Genomic DNA, 23,033 nt, shown 5'->3' on the forward strand with positions numbered 1-23,033 from the left:
TTCGGGCTAGCCCAACGGGTTAATCGGTTTGCTACCGATAAATTTAATCAATCAAATAATGTTGAAAATTAGTTATATTTATAAAATGTAAAACATTTAATAAAATTGAATTTGAGATATATGCTTAAATTCAAACATAAACACGATTAAATACTATTGAGATTTATGCAAAATAAAACATAAACATCAAGAAATTTCAAAGCATATTTTAGAATTTTAAATGTTTTTCTTAGTGAATTTGAAGTTTCCAATTTATTTTATCTATTATTATATTAATAAAATTTAGTATATAATTTATATATTTAATATAAAATTGAAAGTTATTTTTTTTAGTTATCTATATTATAAAATAATCAATGAAGTGTTGAATTAGGAGTCAAACAAATCGGGCCAACCCTAATTTTACCCCCGGTGAAGCGCAATTATATTGACTCTTTTGCCCCCCGGTGAGGTCCGTGTTTTCCCTTTTCCTTCACCAAAAAGGCACCGTTGGGAATATTCCGTTTGATTTATGAGGCTTTCAGAATAAAATCTGATTCCTTTATCAAACCCTTCACGTAGTCTTTCGATACAATCTGCGTGTTTCCCTCCATTTTTCATTATGTGTTTTGTTTTGTTTATATTCTAAATTGAAGTGATCTTGACATATAATATCATGAAATTTTCCAAGTATTAGTTTTTCCCAAGAACATTAAAAATAGTCTAAATTATCACAAACTTTACATTTTATTGTTATTTCACAACTCGGCACAAATATGATATTTTCAGAAAAAATCTTATTATACGTGGGCAACCGTGAAGTGTTTATAATATTTTAGATAAACATTGAAAAGCTACAATGAAAATCACAATGATTTAGTAAGTGCCAAGTAAGATAAAAAATGCGCGGAAGTTGGTTGGATATGGTGATTGACCTGCCATGGGAAATAGTAGTACTAACAAACAAATTAAGAGTAAAGTTTGTTATATTTTAAACCATTTTTTAAGTTATTGGGAAATACTAAATCTTGGCCTAATTTCGATGATTTTTGAGACCGACATCCCTTTATAAAACAATATGTGTTGGAAAAAAATTGCTTCCTATTATGTGTTGAAAATTTGGAAGTGCAATAAATTGAAAGGAATAATTTTCTTTAACCAAGCGTGAAATACGTTTATTTTTAGATGTGTGGGGATGGTCCGAGGAGTACTATAAAATTGACCATGCTTGTGAAAAATAAATGTTGGATTTATAGCAGCAGACCTTGAATAACAAAATGACTGCGTAGGAGTAATACTAATATAATACTAGTACAATAAATATCAATAATTGATCAACCATTGCCGGCGGATTCAGAATATAAATTGGATAGGAAATTTGTGTTCTCAACTTATCTTAGAGTACTTTAATGAGAGATAAAATTTTGATTCATAATTATAATGTTAGTTTAAAAATACATAATACATCATTAAGGGACGTCGTTGAAGTCTTTTTGACACATGTTCCTCGATAAGAATGCAACATATAACGTTTAGAAGACTGTGATATTTTAGTTTAATTTAAGCCCATATAATGGTGGTTGAAAGATGATAAAACTATACTATTATACAAAATTTCAACATGGAAATATTAATTTTAAAATATTATAATTCAAGAATAATAAATTATTGTGTATCTAACAACATCTCCTGCTGTGACTGAATGCAAAGTATGAGATCGAAATGTGAACTATTCAGTGGCATTACTTTCACTCAAATTCAAAAGTTCTATCCCTTTGACTAGTGTATTCAAGCGTCGATTTCTCTTGACTAGGTCATCGAGAATTTTTTTTAATGAATTAAATAATTTTAAGCAAAGAAAATTTCAATGTTGCCTTTGATTTATTCTTCAAAGTAGAAAAAAGAAGTTTCATCTCTTAGTTTCTAGTTTCTAACATGTATAAAAATGGTAATTCTTTATTGAAGCTAACATAAATTATTTTAGATATACATTAATACACAAATCAATCGTCACCGTCCATTAAATCAAGATCGATAGGACCAAATTGATCAATCACGAGCCACAAGAACAACTTGCTTTCCCACTTTGCGACCAGGAAAGTGTCCAACCAAAGCAGCTGGCACAGCCTCAATTCCTTCAACAATGAAGTAGTCGAAGACGACGAATCCTTGCATTCGGATTTTCTTTACGATCACATACATCAAGTTGTGTGTCACGTCTGGCTCCTCCTTGTCATACTGCGAGATCGTCCCACAGGCGGTGATGCGACCGTGGGGTCTAATGTTCAGGAGCACCGAATCGAGCATTTTGCCTCCTACATTTTCGAAATATATGTCGATCCATTCGGGGAAGTACCTAAATAGTTGTGATTAATTTCATACACTTATTAGAGATAACAAAGTACGGGTCGGGGTTGTGCTCGTTAGACCGAAAGGGAAATTTTGATCATAAATATATGTTTTTTGTTTATTTATGTGACTAGCTAGGGCCATATGGGCTATATGTATATATATCTTTGGATTGGACCGGCCCGACCCGACCCAATATCTTGTTGGCCCATAATCTATATGGTCAGATCAGTTAATTATATATGTAAAAGAAATTAATTAATTTTGTCACTTTATATGTATACCTCTTTATGGCTTCATTCAGGTACGATTCTTCATTGTAGTTGAATGCATCAACAAACCCCAATATGTTCTTCAAAAGGTCAACCTTGAACAAAGTAATATATATAATTAAATTAACTCTAAAAAATATAAAGTAATTACAACCCCAAAAAGAAAATTGCTGCTTCAGTATTAAGATAATTGCTGAGGTTATTTTTATTAATATTTTTTATTAAAGATAATGCTTATTTAATATTTTAAACCTTGAATTAGAGTTGACTTTTGACTGTAGGTTATTTATGTTAATTATTACTATTATATTCCATATACATTTAATCACCAACAAATTATGCAAATTCAAATTGAAAAAAGAAGTTGGTGAATGGATTTTTATAAATTAATTTAAAAGAATAGTTAAAAGACATTATGTTGTGATCCTGCGCTTCCAACGACATAACACCTAAATAGCTTAGCAAATTGGCCAACAAGCTAACCTACAACTCCTGATGCAGCCGATATAAAGACGAGTTCACCCTTTTTTAAAGAGCAAATCTCGTAAAATCCAACATATGCAGTGATACCCGGCCATACCTTCACAAAATGATCGTCAAAATATGCAGTGATAGACGCAGAAAATTTCATTTAAAGATTATTACTTAAGTCTAATACTTTTGTTAGCGATGCGTGTATGATGTGGTTATGTGTTATTATTGTTAACATTTTAAAACACGTATTGATTTATTCTGATTTTGCTTCCGATTAAGATTTTGAGTTTAAAATGGTTTGATATAATTTTATAACCATAATTCAACCAATGAATTATTTAACTATAAAATTTAACATTATTTTGGTTTATGTCACATTTAATAGTTAAAATGCAAAATCAAATCGAATCAATAGTTTGGTTGCAAAATCAGAACAAATTAATAGTTTGATCGTTTACATGTGAATTTAATAGTTTGGTTGCAAAATAGAACAAATTAATAGTTTGATAATTTACATATGAATTGTAAAGTCTGTATGCAAAAACTATATTTTGATGAAAGTTTATAAATTTATAGGCAAATTATCCTACAATAATATGCACTGATACGATACATACGGCGGCTAATTTGACAAACAAATTTACCAAGAATTCCAGTGTAATAGGAGAGAGGCACATCTATAGAAGGGATTTATAATAAATGTGATGTATATTAAATTCAACCCTACTTATATTTTTCTTTTGTTTCTTGAACTTTGTTTATAGTTTGGCGTTTTTATATATTAAATTAAGTGAAAGATATGCATTAAAATCCCACTAGTCACGAATAAATATATTATTTTCATACGGTTAATTTTTACCGTGAATTATCCAAGTTTATACATTCAAAATATTATTCTCGATTCTCACATAAAATGTGATTTCACATTAATCCATGAACACAGATAAAGTGATGTAATTATGTTATGACTATGAAAAAAAAATACACTAGAACATTTAGTGTCTTAATACCTTCATAAATAACTTTATAGCGCCTAGATTAACATTTTATTAAGCCATAACGTGTAGTTTCTTCATATCCTCCAATAAATATAGTATAAATTCTCAATTGATCCTTGATTAACACTCTCCTTTTCATTAGCCGTTGCATATCTGCTATTCTTTCTACATTGTTGGGTCGAAGACTTGAAGCACAACGACAGAAGCTTGATTCTGGCCGTATTCATGGGCTGGCAGTGGGGTCGATCGGCCCCCCTCGACCCCAATCGCCGTTCATTCCTAGATCTGGTTATATGCCTTGGCCATATTAAAATACTAATTTTGTTAATATTTAATGGTTAATTAATCTCCTTTTGACTTGATGAATGAGTTAAATATGGATTGACTTGATTAACATGTTAAATATGAATTGAAATATATAGGTTAGGACCAGAAGCGAAGACACTTAATTGATTATTATTGTATAGGACAAAATATGTTTTTTTTAATATGCGAGCCTAATTTTGGACTTTAAAATACAAGTACTCTACTAATTATTAATGTATAGGATAAAATATGTTTTTTAATATACGAGCCTAATATTAGACTTTAAAATAAAAGTACTCTACCTAATTGACAAAATCTATTAATGTATAGGACAAAATATGTTTTTTTAATATACGAGCCTAATTTTGGACTTTAAAATACAAGTACTCTACTAATTATTAATGTATAGGATGAAAATGTTTTTTTAATATAGGAGCCTAATTTTAGACTTTAAAATACAAGTACTCTATCTAATTGACAAAATTTATTAATGTATAGGACAAAATATGTTTTTTAAATATACAAGCCTAATTTTAGACTTTAAAATACAAGTACTCTACCTAATGGACAAAATCTTTAAACTGTGGTTCAAAATATCTTTTTAAATAAATATGCGAGACAAAATTTAAACTTTAGTCAAACTAAATAAATAATAAGTCTAATATTGTGTCGCATTTTTACGAAAAATTGAAAGTATTGAAAACAACTTTACAAATGTTGTGCGTGAATTAGTCAAATGTAGTGAACTTAATACCTAATGATCTATAAATACAATAAATTTTGCCAGCCATAACCTAAAGTCATAAAAGAAAATACAAACTGAGACTCGTTCAGTTTCCCTTATATGGCCTGGTGGGCCCACGTAATTGGATCTTTTTTCAAGTGTTCAGTGTTGGAGAATTGCGGCTGGTTAGGGGCTTTAGGTGTTAATATTTGTTTTTTAATTAAATGGTTGCTGAAGAAAATACCCCCGCCTATTATTGAGAAGAAGGAATATTTTATTAGTCCACGAACTTTGTTAATGTATCATTTTAGATCCGTGAACTTTAAAAATATCATTTGAAGTCTGTCAACTATGAGTTAATATCAATTAAAATATTTTTTTACTATTTTCAAGTTTTTTGGATGAAAATACCCTCAATACCGGGTACATATTTTTAATAAACTTATCACATACCCATATTTTTTTATACATATTTTAACTACTCCCTCCGTCCCTGAAATTTTGTCACATTTCATTTTCTGCACTCGTTTTGAACAAATGATACTTCCTCCGTCCGCAAAATGTTGTCCATGTTTGATTCGGCACGTGTTTTGAGAAATGTAAAGAAAAGTGAGTGAAAGAAGTTAGTGGAATGTAGGTCCCATATTTATATATTGAATTTATAATAGAATGTGAGTGTAATGAGTTAGTGGAATATGAGAACCATTTACCAAAAAAGTAAAATAATAGCAAAGTGGACAACATAACGGACGGACCAAAATGGAAAAACTGGAAAACGTTTCACGGACAGAGGGAGTAATAAATAATTAATGAAGAAAGGGTAAAGTAAGATAGAGAATAATGTAGATAAGACTCTCTTCTATGTTATTCTCTCTCTTACTTTATCATATGTCCACTTTAGCTATTTATTATCATTTACAAAAACCATATGAGTATGTGATAGGTTAATTAAAAATATGATTGAGCGTATTTTCATCCAAAAAACTTGAAAATAGTAAAAAAGTGATATTAACTCACAGTTGACGGACCTCAAATTGTATTTTTAAAGTTCACGGATCTAAAATAATATAAAAAAAAGATGTCCCTTCCATAGAAAATTAGAGCTCCCTATGATTCTCCTAGCAGAGGCGCCGCTACTACACACAACCCAAAACATCTACTCCTTTAGCCAAGAGCTTTTCTAGGGATTTTCAGATATAAAACAATGAAGCTGAACACCAGAATTCCACCAGAATTAACGGCAAAATGGGTGAGGAAATTAGCAACAAGCAAGTGATACTCAACAACTATGTCAAAACATCTGTGAAAGAATCCGATATGTCGCTGAGAACTTCCAAAATTCTGCTCAAAATTCCCAGCGGTTGCGACGGCGCCGTTTTGGTGAAGAATCTCTACTTATCCATCGATCCTTTTATTCTTGCCCTCATGAAGAATCAGGAGCTCGATTTACCTTCTTTCACGCTGGATTCTGTAAGTTTAGTTTTTTTAAGTGAAATTTTTCTTGTTAAAATTAATTTTTCTTCTGGTTGGAATAGAATTTGTTATACATGTCTTGATTTAAATTGGGGCCCTTAATTTTTTATTTTATTAAAAAATAGACTTATAATACAATATTGTGCAGATGATCTCATTGGAATATAACAATAGTATTTTTTTCGTTTGATGAATAGTTTGAGATTTTGGGGAGAAAAATATAAACTGTATCTTTCAATTGATAAAATGTTTGTTATGTCTTTTGATGTTTCCGCAGAGGTCTTGTTTGCTCTCCCAAAAAGGGGGAAACTGTGTTTGTCTCTGCTGCATCCGGAGCTGTTGGTCAGCTCGTTGGTCAGTTTGCAAAGATCGCAGGGAGTGCGGGGAGCAAAGAAAAGGTCAGAATCTAATGGCTTATCAAAAACTTATTAGATTGTTGGCTAGATTGGTTGTCGATTTATGTGCTATTTTTCTTCTGTGGCAAGTTTATGTTTCACATTTGATGAACAAGTCGGCTTTTGCATTGATGAAGGTCGATCTCTTGAAGAACAAATTCGGGTTTGACGAAGCATTCAACTACAAAGAAGAGCAAGACTATAATGCAGCGTTGAAGAGGTTCTATCATTGCTATAAAAATGTGTATACTTATTTAACTTTGAAGAATAGTTAGTAATTTAACACATAATACACATATTTATGATCTTATATAACAAAAGAATCCTTTTGTATTCATGACAAATTTCATAAAAACTAGCAAAAAACCGCGAAGTTTGGTAAATCAGCTAAGAAAATCACCAAGTATGGATCAGTTCACAATCATCCCACGACTGTGAATAACAAATCCAAATATATAATTTTTTTGGTTAGTTTTTTGAAAGAATTTGACCAAATTTTATAGTTTTTCCAGCAATTTATCGTTATGTAGATAATACTCACAAATTTGTGTTGTTGTTAATTAGGTACTTCCCTGATAAGTCGTATTCTAGGCCTCGGTTACTGGTCAGTATGACAGGTTTAAATGATTATATTTGCAAAGCAGTTGCTCAAAGTGTGCAGGATAAGTGTTCTGGCCAGTAGGGAAGTTCCGGAGTGTTCGGGTAGAAAAAGCGCCAGCATGGTCTCATACTGATCCGTATACGTGCTAAAACGGCTTGAGATGAAGAAGACGGATAGCTGGGACGGATTACCCACAATTAAGGGCAAAGAAGTCAAATTGCAGCGAGGATTTACCCTAAAATCAAGGGTAGCCTCCCTATAAAAGGTAGCCAAGTTGGAGAGAGAAGGACCCTTCCATAGACTTCAATTCACCATCATCTTTAGGTAGAGAGTTCTCTCGGTAATTTCAGTCTTTCAGCCGTGTCCCACTTCTTGCCTCGCCGAGCCATGATCACCTGACGTTCAGAATGTTCCCGAGTTCCAGTCATCGTCCGTTCCAGTTAGCTAGATCGTAGTTCCAGTCATCGTCCGTTCCAGTTAGCTAGATCGTAGTTCCAGTCAGAGATTTTATCGCCCGGAGTGGCAAACAATCTTTAAATTGCTTTCGTAGTTTAATTAGTTCTCCGTCTTTACGTTGGATTTCTGTTACATTTTGGGATTTTGTTGTTTTGAAATGCTTGCTTTGGATATCCGAACGTGTTAATGCTATGAAGTTGATTTCCGTTTCGTTCATTGTAGTGTTCTTTTCTTTCCTTGTCTAGTTAGCTTAGATCTAAGGTTTCTCGGTGTTTTAAGTGCTAAATCTCTAAATTCTGTTACGTAACAAATTTCTTTAGGATAGGTAAACAAGTACTGTTTGATCTGGAAGTAGATCGTTGCATGCAAGGCTTCGTTTTATTTTCTGAATCGATCTTTCATGTTGACCAGCATGCAGAAGTCCAGTTTCAGCGTTTGATTTCAGATTTGATTTCTTAGTTTTAGATCTGTGTTCGCGAGTTGTTAATCTGTGTTTGCCGGGTTGGATCTGGAATTGTTATCTGAGTTTAATTTGTGTTGTTGGAGAAGATGATGTCTACATCCAGATTGGGGACCACCTTACTTTTATTTACTTTTGCTTTCTTTTGTCCTTCACCTCTGGTTGTACCTGCAGATCTGTCAGCCTAGTCACCACTACCTCCACTACACTCTGAATATTCTGTTTAGCCAAAAATAGAAATACCGTCCTTTCCAAACAATTTCTGTTACACCATGTCCCCTCATTTCCACGTACACAGTTGCATTCCATGATCTGCTCCCCCATCCTAGTCAGTAGGACGCCACCCTTTAATTACTCGCCTAGGTAGAAACTCAACCCGAGCGTGGTAGCTAACCAACCCTCCAAAATATCACCGCAGTAGTTTAAACGCACCATCTTTGTGGGATTCGACCCTTACCTCCACTATACTGATCAGTAGAAGTGGGTTGAGGAATCTTTGAAGACGAGGTCTAGGCTTAGTTAGGATCTTTATCCTGCCAGTAGGATATATCCTCACTTGAACGACACCTACGCACCCAGTTACCTCTTCAAATGGCGCCGTTGCCGGGGATGGATGGCGTTTTAGATACTATTGTGTGTGATACTTTGGCGTAAATATTGTGTATAATTTTTTTCTCCTTTTCTTTTGTTTCAGTTTATGAGAAGCAGTTCGGATCCTAATCCGTGGAAACCAAAGATACTTCAGCGAGGATCCATACTTGTGACCACTCGTTCTGGCCTGTCAACAACTCTGTCTGACCTAGACACGAGTAGCGACGAAGAACAGTACACCATAGAAGGACCAATTCCCGTGGAGTTACCACTGTTGGAAGGCAATCCAGGAATGGCTGCCAACATGGACGAAGATCCAGAGATCGGTACGCTGAATGCGCATACCGAAGGAGAACCACCGCAAGCTATCGTGGTCACCCCGGGACAGACTGCTTGTGACGTGAAGCCTCATGTCATAGCGATTCTACCTACATACTGCGGGAAAAGCTATGAAGGGCCGTATGAGTTCCTTCACGAATTTTGTAAGATTTGTAGAGCGCAGAGAAGACCAGCAGGAGCGACTGAAGATGATTATAGGCTGAAAGCTCTGCCATTTGTGCTCAAGGGGGAAGCGAACACCTGGTTCATGCGCTTGCCCCCTGACTCTATTGAGACTTGGGCCGACTTCAAGTCAGCATTCCTGGGCGAGTTTTTTCCGTCATCTAAGACAAGCGCACTGAAGAGAGAAATAACGAATGTGAAGCAAGGATATGACGAGCCCTTGAGCGACTATTGGGCAAGATACATGGGTCTTTTGGAATCGTGTCCCAACCATCGCATGGCGGACATTGAAGTACATCATACTTTCTACGAGGGCATGAACGCGGTAACCAAAGACCTGGCCAATTCATCTTCGGGAGGAAGCTTCACGCAATTACGGGTCAGCGAAGCAAAGAGAGTCCTAAGGAAGCTACTGAATGCAAAGAAAGAGTATGACCATTCAAGGGAAGGATACAACCGAGAGCGGGCTGCTGTTGCATCGACTACTGATCAGGAGAACAAGCTGGAGCAGAAAATGGACTTGAAGATAGATGAGCTGAAGAAGTCACTTTTGAGTGCCATCGAGAAGAGCACTCCACCACCTCTCCCAACTGGGAACTACAAGGGTGCAGAGCAGGGGAATCAAGGGGCCCAATACGAGCATCCGAATGACTTGATCAGTACGGAGCAAGCTAACGCTGCTGGGTATTTTAACCAGAATGGGAATTGGATCCAGGGGAGACAACGGGACGCACCATGGAGGGACCACCCGAATTTTCGATGGGGAGAAGGGAACCAAAACCAGAACCAAGGTCAAGGCCAGAACCAATATAACCCTTACCCGAACCAAAACCCTAACCGTGGACCAGCAAACCCAGATTACGTGCCACCCCACCAGAGAAATTTCCAAAACTACCAAAATCAACCAAACCAAGCATCCCAACACCATCAGAACCAGAATCAATTCCAAGCCCAGCACCAGAATCAATATCCTCAAGATCAGTACACTCCTCCTGCCCAATATAACCAATACCCGCCTAATCAAGGACAGCAAACCTTCCAGAACTATCAACACCAAGGGCCGGGTCATTTCCAAAACTCGAACAGGCCGAGGAGATCCGTTGAGGACATGATGAGTGAAATGCTAGCATCACAACAGAACATCAAAGGAGAATTGCAAGCCCATAATGAGGTCGTGCAGGGGATGCAAAATGCCCAGAAAGAACATAAGGCGAACATGGATATGATGAATAGGCAGTTAGCTCAACTGGCCAGTTCGATGGGTGATTTGAAGGGAAATGCAGGAAAACTCCCATCTACAGTCCAAATGCCCGAGAAGGCAAATGTGAGTAAGGTCACGTTGAGGTCAGGAACTACTTATGATGCACCTCAACCGAAACAGCCGAGTGAAGGATCGAATGGAACGAAGATAGGAGGCGAGACAATTTCAGCTGAGGAAATAGGGAATTTCATGCCTCGAATGCAGGATCCATTCTTCCTGGATGATACACCAAGTATAAGAGGTGAACCCGATGCCTTACTGACCAGGAAGGAACCTCCTCAAGAGAAAAATCCCAGAATGGAGGCTCGGACCCAAGAGCTACCAAAGAAAGTTGCTGAGGAACCCGTAGAAGAGAAAAAAGGGGAGAAACCATTCCCATTCCGATTTGTTACAAAGAGGAAGAAAGAGAACCCGGTCGACTACTTGTCGATTTTTGGAAGGTTGGACGTCACCATACCATTCCTCCAAGCCGTGAAACTACCCCCGCTCGGAAAATTCATTAAGGATTTCATAGCCGGGAAAGCTCAAAAAGATGGACAAATCATGGTGGAAGGGATCGCATCCGCAATTGTGCAAGAGAAACTGCCGCCCAAGAGGGCCGATCCAGGTATGTTCACTTTACCCATAACTATAGGGGATGTGAAGGTTGAACATGCGATGTGTGATCTTCCAGCTGGCTGATAGGTCGTGCATAAGCCCTGAGGGAGTTTTAGAGAACGTGTTGGTTAGAGTACAGGAGTTCACATACCCTGCTGATTTTTATGTGATCAAAATGAGTGAGCATGAAGCGAGAGAGTCTAGTGGAGTCTTGTTAGGGAGACCTTTTTTGAGAACGGCTAAGACAATAGTGGACATGGCCGAGGGGACTATTTGCATTGATTTTAATGGTGAGAAGTTTACTTTTGATATAAATGATGCCATGAAGAAACCCATTGATTCTGAAAATCTATGCTTTGTTGATGTGATTGACCCTCTAGTCCAAGATTTTCTTGAGACCGAACTATTACAGGAAAAACTCCAGGCTTTAGATGCTTGTGATCAGGCCGACGAAGAAGCTGCTGCGTGGTGTGAGTTGATCAGTAGCCAGGGGTTGACCGACGAAGAAATAGAAGGAGCGATCAAGGAATTCTGTCAAAAGTCGGCGTTCATTGGAGCCGCAGTGGCCAAGCTTCCAGTCAGTACGGAAGAACCTTCAGGGGAAGACTTAAAGAAAGACGGGGAGGCCCAGAAAAACCCTCTACCCGAAGACACACTTCCACCCCAAGTCGAGCTAAAAAAGTTACCATCGAACTTGAAGTATGCCTACCTCGGGGAGGAGAACTCATATCCCGTAATCATCAACAGCAGTCTCACAAAAGAACAAGAAGCGCGGCTACTGGCTGTGTTGAATAGGAATAAGAAGGCAATCGGATGGAGCCTTACAGATCTAGTAGGGATAAGCCCCGACGTTTGCATGCACCACATCAGGCTAGAAGAGGGAGCGAAGGCTCATCGAGATGCTCAAAGGAAGGTAAACCCTAACATGCGAGAGGAAATTTTAAAGGAAATCTTGAAGTTGTTGTCGCTAGGGATTATCTATTCAGTGTCGGACAGTGAGTGGGTCAGCCCGATCCACATGGTTCCAAAGAAATCCGGGATCCAAGTTGTCAAGAATGAGAGGAACGAGCTGATTCCAACAAGGCTGGTCACGGGTTGGCGAATGTGCATCGACTACCGGAAGCTGAACAACGCAACAAGGAAGGACCATTTTCCTTTGCCTTTCATCGACCAGATATTAGAGAGATTAGCTGGGAAAAAATTTTTCTGCTTCCTAGATGGGTACAGCGGGTTACTTCCAAATTCACGTGGATCCTGAGGACCAGGACTAAACCACTTTTACTTGCCCGTTTGGAACCTATGCATACCGTCGCATGCCTTTCGGTTTATGCAACGCTCCAGGTACGTTTCAACGATGCATGATGAGCATATTTTCCGATTTGATTGAGGAGTGCATAGAAATATTTATGGATGACTTCACGGTTTACGGAGACTCGTTCGACTCTTGCCTTCATCATTTGGACATAGTTTTGGAAAGGTGTCAAGCAAAGAGTCTGGTTTTGAACTTCGAGAAGTGCCATTTTATGGTCACCGAAGGGATAGTCCTAGGACACGTAGTCTCAGAAAGAGGTATCCAGGTGGATCGAGCCAAGGTGGATGTCATATCCAAATTACCATTCCCTACTGATCAGAAGGGAATAAGGGGTTTCCTGGGACATGCTGGATTTTATCGAAGATTTATAAAGGATTTCTCCAAAATCGCCCAACCCCTTACCAGACTGCTTCAAAATGATGTGGAGTTCGTTTTTGATGAGCAATGCAAGGCAGCTTTCGATCTTCTCAAAGAAAAATTAGTATCCGCACCTATCATACGAGCTCCTGATTGGAACCATCCTTTCGAAGTAATGTGCGACGCCAGCGACTTTGCGGTAGGGGCCGTGCTGGGTCAGAAGATCGATGGGAGGAGGCACGTAATTTTTTATGCGTCCAAGACTCTAAATCAAGCCCAGCGGAATTACGATACCACCGAAAAGGAGATGCTGGCAGTGGTGTTTTCTTTCGAGAAGTTCCGGCCATATTTGCTGGGATCTAAGGTCGTAGTATACACTGACCATGCAGCCCTTAAGTATCTAGTTACCAAGAGAGAATCAAAACCACGCTTGATCCGATGGGTACTCTTGTTACAAGAATTTGATTGGGAGGTGGAAGATAAGAGAGGAGTCGAAAACAAGGTGGCAGACCATTTGAGCAGAATAGTGCAAGAAGGAAACAGCGAGGAGGTGCACGACAAGTTTCCAGAGGAACACTTATGTGAGGTGATTTTTGCACCCAGAAAAATTGATTGGGAAGAAGTGTACAAACTTACTGGTCAGAATGATGCAGCAAAAGGAAAAGAGAAGGTAGGGCAGGAGCCATGGTATGCGGACCTGGCCAACTACCTAGTAACTGGAGAACTTCCAGAGGTACCAAGTGTTACCAAAGCCCAACGAATGAAGATCAAGAGTGAGGCAAAATATTATTTTTGGGACGACCCTTACCTATGGAGGGTAGGATCCGATCAAGTGATAAGAAGGTGCATTCCTGACTGGGAACAGCGGGATGTGTTGACCCACTGCCATTCGTTAGCATGTGGAGGGCACTTCGGATCCAAGAAGACGGCAAGGAAGATTCTGGATAGCGGCTTTTACTGGCCAACTCTCAACAAAGATGCATACGAGTTCTGCCGGAGCTGTGAGCGTTGCCAACTGACCGGTGGAATATCTGCCCAAGATGAGATGCCGCAAGTACCGATTATTGTTTGTGAATTATTCGACATATGGGGAATGGATTTCATGGGGCCTTTTCCCTCGTCCTATGGCAATCTGTATATCCTAGTCGCGGTGGATTACGTCTCCAAATGGGTAGAAGCGACGGCCACAAGTACGTGTGAAGCAAAGGAGGTGGCCAAATTCTTAAAGAGTCACATTTTCAGCCGTTTCGGAGTCCCAAGGGCGATCATCTCTGATCAAGGTACACACTTTTGTAATCGTACAATTGAAGCTTTAATGAAAAAGTACGGTGTGCACCATAGACTTTCAAGCCCCTACCACCCGCAAGCTAACGGCCAAGCCGAGATCTCTAATCGAGAGATAAAGAAGATTTTGGAGAAAACTGTAAATCCTTCTCGGAAGGATTGGAGCGTGAGATTAGAGGATGCTCTCTGGGCATATCGAACAGCCTACAAGACCCCCATTGGTATGTCCCCTTACCGAATAGTTTTTGGAAAAATGTGCCACTTACCTGTAGGGATCGAGCACCGAGCATACTGGGCAGTACAGAAAGTGAATATGGATGCTACAGCCTGTGAGGAGGAAAGGAAGCTGCAATTATAGGAGCTTGAGGAACTTAGATTGGAATCTTTCGACTCGGCCATGTGGTACAAGGAGCGGACGAAATTATGGCATGATAGAAATCTGAGAACCAAGGAGCTCCATGTTGGCCAGAAAGTACTACTCTTCCAGTCAAGATTGAAGTTAATGCCCGGGAAACTCAAATCTAAGTGGACAGGACCGTACATCGTAACAGCCCTCCGAGCTAATGGAGCGGTGGAGATTTCAGGGAGTCTTTCTAACTCTGAGCCTTTTGTTGTGAATGGACATAGGTTGAAAATCTTTAGGGATAATAGTGAGGTGGGGGTAGTGGATGAAATTCCACTACTACCACATACTAAGGTCACATACTGATTAGTAAGATAGGAATTTGGAATTCCACGTGGCTAGTTTCATTTTGATAATATTCTGCATATACTGGCCAGGTAGGATTCCAAATTACCTAAGGAGAATGTAAATACTGTATATACGTAATTAATTTTTGCATGCTTGAAAATTTTCTAAAAATCCAAAAATATATTTTCGGGCCTTAAATTTAGGTTGGGGTACACTTTGACCAAGAGATTACCTATTTAGTGTTATTCCAATTTGTATTTAAGTGCCCATTTGAATTATTTTCCTTATTAGGTAAAAATAGAGGGAAATTATGTTATGGGCGAAAATTGATTAAGCGTGTGCAGCTTTTGCAGGGTGGCAGTGCTGGAATGGTGTGGAGCAGAGAGAGTACACACGCTAGCCAATCAGGAACCAACGCCTGTCGCCCAACCACTTTTCACATGAAGCGGCATGACCGGTAACCACTGATAGCCGGTTGAAACCACCTGCAACTGCCATTTCTAATCCGAACTAAACCAACCGCCCTCCCTTTCTCCCTCAAAAACCCTCATTTCCAAAATACCTTTCAAGAAATTCTCCTCTATCCCTCTCACAGAACCATCGTTCTCAAACCAAACCCTAATTTCTACCGTCAAATCACAAATTACAGTCATGGGTAAGAAAGCTATCGCGAGGAAAATCAAGCCCCGTCGTGCGAACACCCAAGATACGCAGCCGCTGCGAGAAGATACCCCGGAGGCCCAACCACAGTCGAACCAACCACCCGCACCGACTGCTCAACCGCCGGCCACTATTTCTTTGGATGCCGTAATGGTATTCCTTCGCCAACAAGACCCGACTAGGGACTGGACGGCGGCATTGACCAATTTCGGCCACACGGGGGGCATAGGAACCGCACCCAGTGGAATTCCTCATGCACAGGTCAGACACGCAGAACTACAGTCGGAGGAAGGATCTCCCTCAGCCACCGCGGCATCGGAACCCTCGGTACCAGATTCGGCAGACCTGGAAGCTATCGCCGCGTTTTACAGCTCCGACTCTGAGGAGCGAAAGAAAAGGTCGAGCCAAGTAAGGGAAACCCAGGGAGAGAGTGGCGGAGCAAAAATGACGCCCGAGAAGGACCCAGTATTTCAAGAAGTAAGACGGCCAGAGATAGATCTGAACGAATCAGCCAGGAAACAGGGCCTCATGACGGACGAGGAGTTTGACTCGATAATGAACAGGGTAAACCGAAGAGAGGAGACAACTGACTTGGTGGCTGAGGGTCTGGACCTCGCACCAAGATCAGTAGGAGAGAATGAACAAGCTCTTAGAGAACCCATACCGAAGGATAAGACATCCCAGTCAGAAGGAGAAGAGGAGAGGGAAAAGCAGAGTGAAGCCAAGGAAGCAGGAACAGAGACAACAGAACCAGAGGTAGAGGCATCCACCCCAGGGGCACCTCCGGTAGTTAAACCGATCCCCGTCAGAAGGAAACTGGTAGTGAAGACAGGCTCCAAGGCAGAGCCACCCAAACCGCAGAGGAAATCGCAACGTTGTTTGGGTAAGTGGGCACCCAACAGGGCGAAACCGAACACGGCGGAGGATCCCCTAGAGATCGTGAGTGACGACGAACCCCGTCCGGCGCAAGAGGATCAGGGTGTGGAAGCCGAGCGGGTGGCTGAGGGACTGGACCTCGCACCCGAGTCAGTGAGCCCCGAACAATTGGAGAAGGAAGATGCCAAGAAAGAGTGTAGCTCCACTACCCAGGAGACGCCACCAACCGAGGCGGAAGAGGAAGCTAGATACCAAGTAGAAAGGAAAAGAAAGGGCAAGACCGTTGTGGAGGAAAAATCAAAAACCAAAAGAATGCGTACCCCGAACACAGGCATAGTGATCACTGAGACTGCCCGGAGGACCCCATCAAACCGGCAGACACAGAGTGATAGTGAGTACGAGGCCAGTGAAGAATCTGAATCAGATAGCGACACAACCATGGAAGAGGAGGAATACAAGGAGCGGGAACTCCCCAACGATCATCGAGAACTGTTGCATCCACCTGCCGAACCACTCCGGTATAAGCGTTGGACGGTGGAACTCACGGATGACGTTGTGGAAGAGATGAAGTTGTTTGACGACAAGAAGCTCCAGTCAGTTTACCGCACAAAGAACGCAAAAGGCAAGAAGGTTAAGTGTGGAAAGGTAATTCATCTCCCATCCTTAGATGAATTGCAAATTAGTGAATCGTTTCTAGCCCTTTTGCATGAGTTGGGTTTTGAATGGTTGTTGAGGAATGAGAAGTTAAGTGTCCCGGTCGATTTGGCCAAGGAATTTTTCGCAACTTTTCGATTCGAAGTCACAACTGATTTGGATATAGAGTGTGTTAGCTTCAGGGTATTTGGAGGAGAAATTAGGATGAATCTGATTGAGTGGACTGTGAGGTTGGGTATATGCAGTTTGGAGGAGGCAATAGGACTTGAATGGAGAAACAGGGAGCGGGGGATTCCCCGCCGGCATGTGGAATTTGAGCCCCAGTCGGCTTGGGAGGAACTTACTCACCCCGGAGCAGGGCAGTTCAAATACACGATCTCCCGATCGATCCACCTTAGCGACCCCGTTTTACGCCTGGTTCAACTTTTTTTAGACTATAATCTTTTGGGACAGTCTAATTCGGCAGTCCGGACATCAATGACGGAGTTGTACCTTATATGGTGTGCAAAAAAGGGCAAGAAGCTGCACTTAGGGTTCTGGACTGCATACACATGTCACCTCGTCGCAACTCACCCAGCACGGAATATTTCCCTCTGCCATATATTGGGAATCTTCATGAGGAACAACATCACCGTTTCGGAGGACGAAGACCTAACCCCACTAACGATGGTGAGCGCCCCAGGATTGTTCGACACCCCTCTGTTCGTCCGAACGAACACGGTGTACATGAGGCAGGGCGTGCCCCACTTTTATGCGATGGGAGAAGAGGCAATACCCACTGCTCGGATAGCAACAGCTCAGGAAGCACCAGGACATGACCAGAGGCGAGACAGAATTGAACAATCTGTGGAAAAGATGGCTGAGGAAAATAGACAGATGAGGGAAGAGATGATTCGTTTAGCGTCAGCAATGGAACAGGTATTGAAGGAGTCTGCGGAGCAGAGAATACTGACTCAGAGGCAAGCCGCTCTAGAAAGGACAGTCACTGAAATGGCAGAGGAGAATCAGCAATTGAAGGCAGAGGTGATCAAGCTGGCAGGAGTTGTGGAAAGGATGTTGAAGGGCTCTGCAGAGCAGGATATGATGCATCAGAGGCAGGCGGCCATGGAAGCTATCGTATCAGATCTCGGGGAGGAAAACTCCAAGATGCAAAAAGCAATGAACAGAATGTTAGCCAGTATGGATAACATCTTAGAAGAAATGACCTACCTGAGGAAGGAGCAAGCTGCAGGACCGAGTGGCCATGGTGGCCGGACTGATGAACCACATATCCAAGAGACCGGAGTAGCAGATGAGCAAGAGACAGCGGACGCCGAGGTGCCGGCAAGAGCCGAGGAGCCGGCGAAGGAAAATGAAACTGGAACAGAAGAGGACAACCCGAAGGAACAACCTGCACCACCTGCCCCACGAAGGAGCAGGCGACTTCGATAGACCCCCCCCCTACTGACCAAGTTAGTTTTTTTTAAGCTTTTTTAACTTTTCGTATTTTTTGTTATGTTGTGGTATTCGGTTAGGTAGTATAATCTGTGTTTGCGAGCAAACCCCACTTCATAACACTTAGCCTATTCCATAGTCTAAGTGTGAGAAGTTAGGGTTTGTTTCTTGGTAGCATGATTTCTGTGTTTCTTTTGTATATACGTGTTTCTTTGTTTAGTGGACTTTGTCCGGTGTTCAAACCTCTCCCACTTAGCCTATTCCATAGCCTAAGTGTGAGAAGTTTCTGTTTGAGTTGTTATTTTTGTTTGATGTTTTGTTGTCTGTGTGTCTACCATACTGGCCAGTACTTTTTTTCCACTTCACAGCCTTATCTGGGGCAGACACTTGTGAAGTAGGAGGGGGGACGTAATGGCCAGTATGATGTATATATGTGTGTTCTGTGTTTGTGCTCGTTTTGTGTTTTTTAGGTCTAGTTTTTTTTATGTTGTGTGCTGATTTGGGCTTAAAACTCAACCGTCCTGAGCTGGAGGTGAGGGGAATTGAGGGAGATAAGACAAGCTGGAAAACCGAAACCACTCTCCTTAGTACCTCCTGACCAGTATGGATGATGTGAGTATGAGAGAAAAGCCCACACTTAGAGCCAAACACGAAAGCCCTCTAAAATGTGAGTTATAAGCCTTAAAGTGGAACCACTTTCCACATACACTTAAAGAAAAGAGAGGCTGCCACAACTTGCCTAGGGTGAAGTGATCACGGGTAGCAAATACTGAAGGCAGTAGGAACCCCCCCCATAAAAAAAAAAAAAAAAAAAAAAAAAAAAAAGAAAACCACCACCTTTAGAACCCTTTTTTCTTAACCTTTTATACCCAGATAAACACCCCTAGCCCCTGGGACTGTGTGTAAGGCATGAAACAAATGGAGCTTACTGGCCAGGAAGAAGTGTGAAAAAAGCAGAAACCAGCTGGGCAGGAAAGTTAGAAGAAAATCGACCAGGGAGACATTCCAGGTCCAAAAAAAGAAGGGATAAGGGTGGCGAAGCCACGAAAAAAAAAAGAGGAAGAAAGAAAGAAAAGAAGAAAATGGTCAGAGATTTGACCACACAAAAAAAATGAAGGAATAAGGGTGGCGAAGCCACAAGAAGCCTACTAACCAGTTGGAAACTCAAGCCAGAAGCACCAGCTAAGAAAAACAACTGATCAGAAGCCTGATGCACACAATCCCACTTCATAAATTAAATAGAAGTTTTTGAACCTTAGAGCCTTAGGAACATCTACCCAAAACACTACAACCCAACAGCCCCGTTACAAGCCTTAAAGTCCTTCAGTAGCTGCACGTGGGATCCAAGTCCAAAGCAATTGTGGTTGAGCATGATGAGAGAATTCAGTCCTAACGTTCCTGGTAAGGTGCGAGTGACTGAGTGAACCTAGTGGTTGACCGAGAGTGTGGGCGATCTTGACAAGCAGATGTACTGACTGGGAGAGAAAAGGGGGGGCGGCAGAAGTTCAAGGCTGTCTAAGGCCGGATTGCACCTGGTCCCGAGGTAAGGGATGGTTGAAAATGTAGCCCAATCTGTTAGTGTTTTATGTGTTTCTGTGTTTGTGTTTGTGTTTTCTTTCTTCTTCGTCGTTGTAGTCTAGAGTCCAGTTTTAGGTAGAGTCGGGCAGGGAAGTAACCAGGCTAGAATGCGACTTATTGCTTTTTGTTTGTTCTTCACGCTTGAGGGCAAGCATGTGGTAAGTGTGAGCAGTTTGATAAGTCGTATTCTAGGCCTCGGTTACTGGTCAGTATGACAGGTTTAAATGATTATATTTGCAAAGCAGTTGCTCAAAGTGTGCAGGATAAGTGTTCTGGCCAGTAGGGAAGTTCCGGAGTGTTCGGGTAGAAAAAGCGCCAGCATGGTCTCATACTGATCCGTATACGTGCTAAAACGGCTTGAGATGAAGAAGACGGATAGCTGGGACGGATTACCCACAATTAAGGGCAAAGAAGTCAAATTGCAGCGAGGATTTACCCTAAAATCAAGGGTAGCCTCCCTATAAAAGGTAGCCAAGTTGGAGAGAGAAGGACCCTTCCATAGACTTCAATTCACCATCATCTTTAGGTAGAGAGTTCTCTCGGTAATTTCAGTCTTTCAGCCGTGTCCCACTTCTTGCCTCGCCGAGCCATGATCACCTGACGTTCAGAATGTTCCCGAGTTCCAGTCATCGTCCGTTCCAGTTAGCTAGATCGTAGTTCCAGTCATCGTCCGTTCCAGTTAGCTAGATCGTAGTTCCAGTCAGAGATTTTATCGCCCGGAGTGGCAAACAATTTTTTAAATTGCTTTCGTAGTTTAATTAGTTCTCCGTCTTTACGTTGGATTTCTGTTACATTTTGGGATTTTGTTGTTTTGAAATGCTTGCTTTGGATATCCGAACGTGTTAATGCTATGAAGTTGATTTCCGTTTCGTTCATTGTAGTGTTCTTTTCTTTCCTTGTCTAGTTAGCTTAGATCTAAGGTTTCTCGGTGTTTTAAGTGCTAAATCTCTAAATTCTGTTACGTAACAAATTTCTTTAGGATAGGTAAACAAGTACTGTTTGATCTGGAAGTAGATCGTTGCATGCAAGGCTTCGTTTTATTTTCTGAATCGATCTTTCATGTTGACCAGCATGCAGAAGTCCAGTTTCAGCGTTTGATTTCAGATTTGATTTCTTAGTTTTAGATCTGTGTTCGCGAGTTGTTAATCTGTGTTTGCCGGGTTGGATCTGGAATTGTTATCTGAGTTTAATTTGTGTTGTTGGAGAAGATGATGTCTACATCCAGATTGGGGACCACCTTACTTTTATTTACTTTTGCTTTCTTTTGTCCTTCACCTCTGGTTGTACCTGCAGATCTGTCAGCCTAGTCACCACTACCTCCACTACACTCTGAATATTCTGTTTAGCCAAAAATAGAAATACCGTCCTTTCCAAACAATTTCTGTTACACCATGTCCCCTCATTTCCACGTACACAGTTGCATTCCATGATCTGCTCCCCCATCCTAGTCAGTAGGACGCCACCCTTTAATTACTCGCCTAGGTAGAAACTCAACCCGAGCGTGGTAGCTAACCAACCCTCCAAAATATCACCGCAGTAGTTTAAACGCACCATCTCTGTGGGATTCGACCCTTACCTCCACTATACTGATCAGTAGAAGTGGGTTGAGGAATCTTTGAAGACGAGGTCTAGGCTTAGTTAGGATCTTTATCCTGCCAGTAGGATATATCCTCACTTGAACGACACCTACGCACCCAGTTACCTCTTCATTCCCCGATGGCATCGACATCTACTTTGACAACGTGGGAGGGAAGATGCTCGAAGCGGTGCTAAACAACATGAGACTCAATGGCCGTGTTGCGCTTTGTGGGATGATCTCCCAATACAACAGCCTTGAGCAGCCCGAAGGCGTCTACAACTTGATTAACGCAATAGTAAAACGGGTCCGTATGGACGGATTTTTCACTAGCGACCACTACCATCTCTACTCCAAGTTCCTGGAGATAGTTGTGCCTCTAATCAAGGAAGAGAGGATCACATACGTCGAAGACACAGCCGAAGGCATTGAAAGCGCGCCTGGGGCTCTCTTTGGCTTATACTCCGGTCGCAACGTAGGGAAGCTGTTGGTGGTGGTTACTCGTGAGTAATTCTGTTTTTACCAACGGAAACAAGGAAGGACTTAAATAAAGCTATAATCATGAATTATAAATATATGATCATGAATTTGATGTATTGTTATTAATTTAAACAGGTAGCACCTCCAATCCTCCATTTCTTATTTATCTCTTCCCTTCACTATTCATGGCTCTCATTATTTCATTTTCTATTTAATATATTTATTATAAAACTTAGTCAAAATACGAGATTTCTGAATTTTAACTTCCATAGACGTCTCTGGTAGGGATGTCAATCGGGTCGGCCCAGCGGGTTTCAGGCCAACCTTGCACGAGTTATGGGTCACTCAGGTGCGGGCTAATCAAGTAGTGGTTTTTTTCAGGTTATAGAAGTTCAACCCTAACCCTAAAAACTCGGGTTTTGGGCTAGCCCAACGGGTTAATCGGTTTGCTACCGATAAATTTAACATGTGATCAATCAAATAATGTTGAAAATTAGTTATATTTATAAAATGTAAAACATTTAATAATATTGAATTTGAGATATATGCTTAAATTCAAACATAAACACGATTAAATACTATTGAGATTTATGCAAAATAAAACATAAACATCAAGAAATTTCAAAGCATATTTTAGAATTTTAAATGTTTTTCTTAGTGAATTTGAAGTTTCCAATTTATTTTATCTATTATT

General features: G+C 40.7%; 1 protein-coding gene and 1 pseudogene across 1 annotated transcript in view; one reads left to right on the top strand and one right to left on the bottom strand.

Moving 5' to 3' along the window:
• Positions 1 to 2,028: 2,028 nt before the first annotated feature.
• Positions 2,029 to 5,169, bottom strand: LOC121767070 (annotated as a pseudogene).
• A 1,178-nt stretch (positions 5,170 to 6,347) lies between these two features.
• LOC121766471 ((+)-pulegone reductase-like) overlaps positions 6,348 to 23,033 on the top strand; it is a 43,688-nt gene continuing 27,002 nt past the window's right edge. The window contains exon 1 of the mRNA XM_042162753.1: positions 6,348 to 6,572. Within this exon, the coding sequence (XP_042018687.1) occupies positions 6,348 to 6,572 (225 nt within the window). The remainder of the gene's footprint in view (positions 6,573 to 23,033) is intronic.

This window comes from Salvia splendens, chromosome 15, assembly GCF_004379255.2.
Source record: "Salvia splendens isolate huo1 chromosome 15, SspV2, whole genome shotgun sequence".
Taxonomy (NCBI): domain Eukaryota; kingdom Viridiplantae; phylum Streptophyta; class Magnoliopsida; order Lamiales; family Lamiaceae; genus Salvia; species Salvia splendens.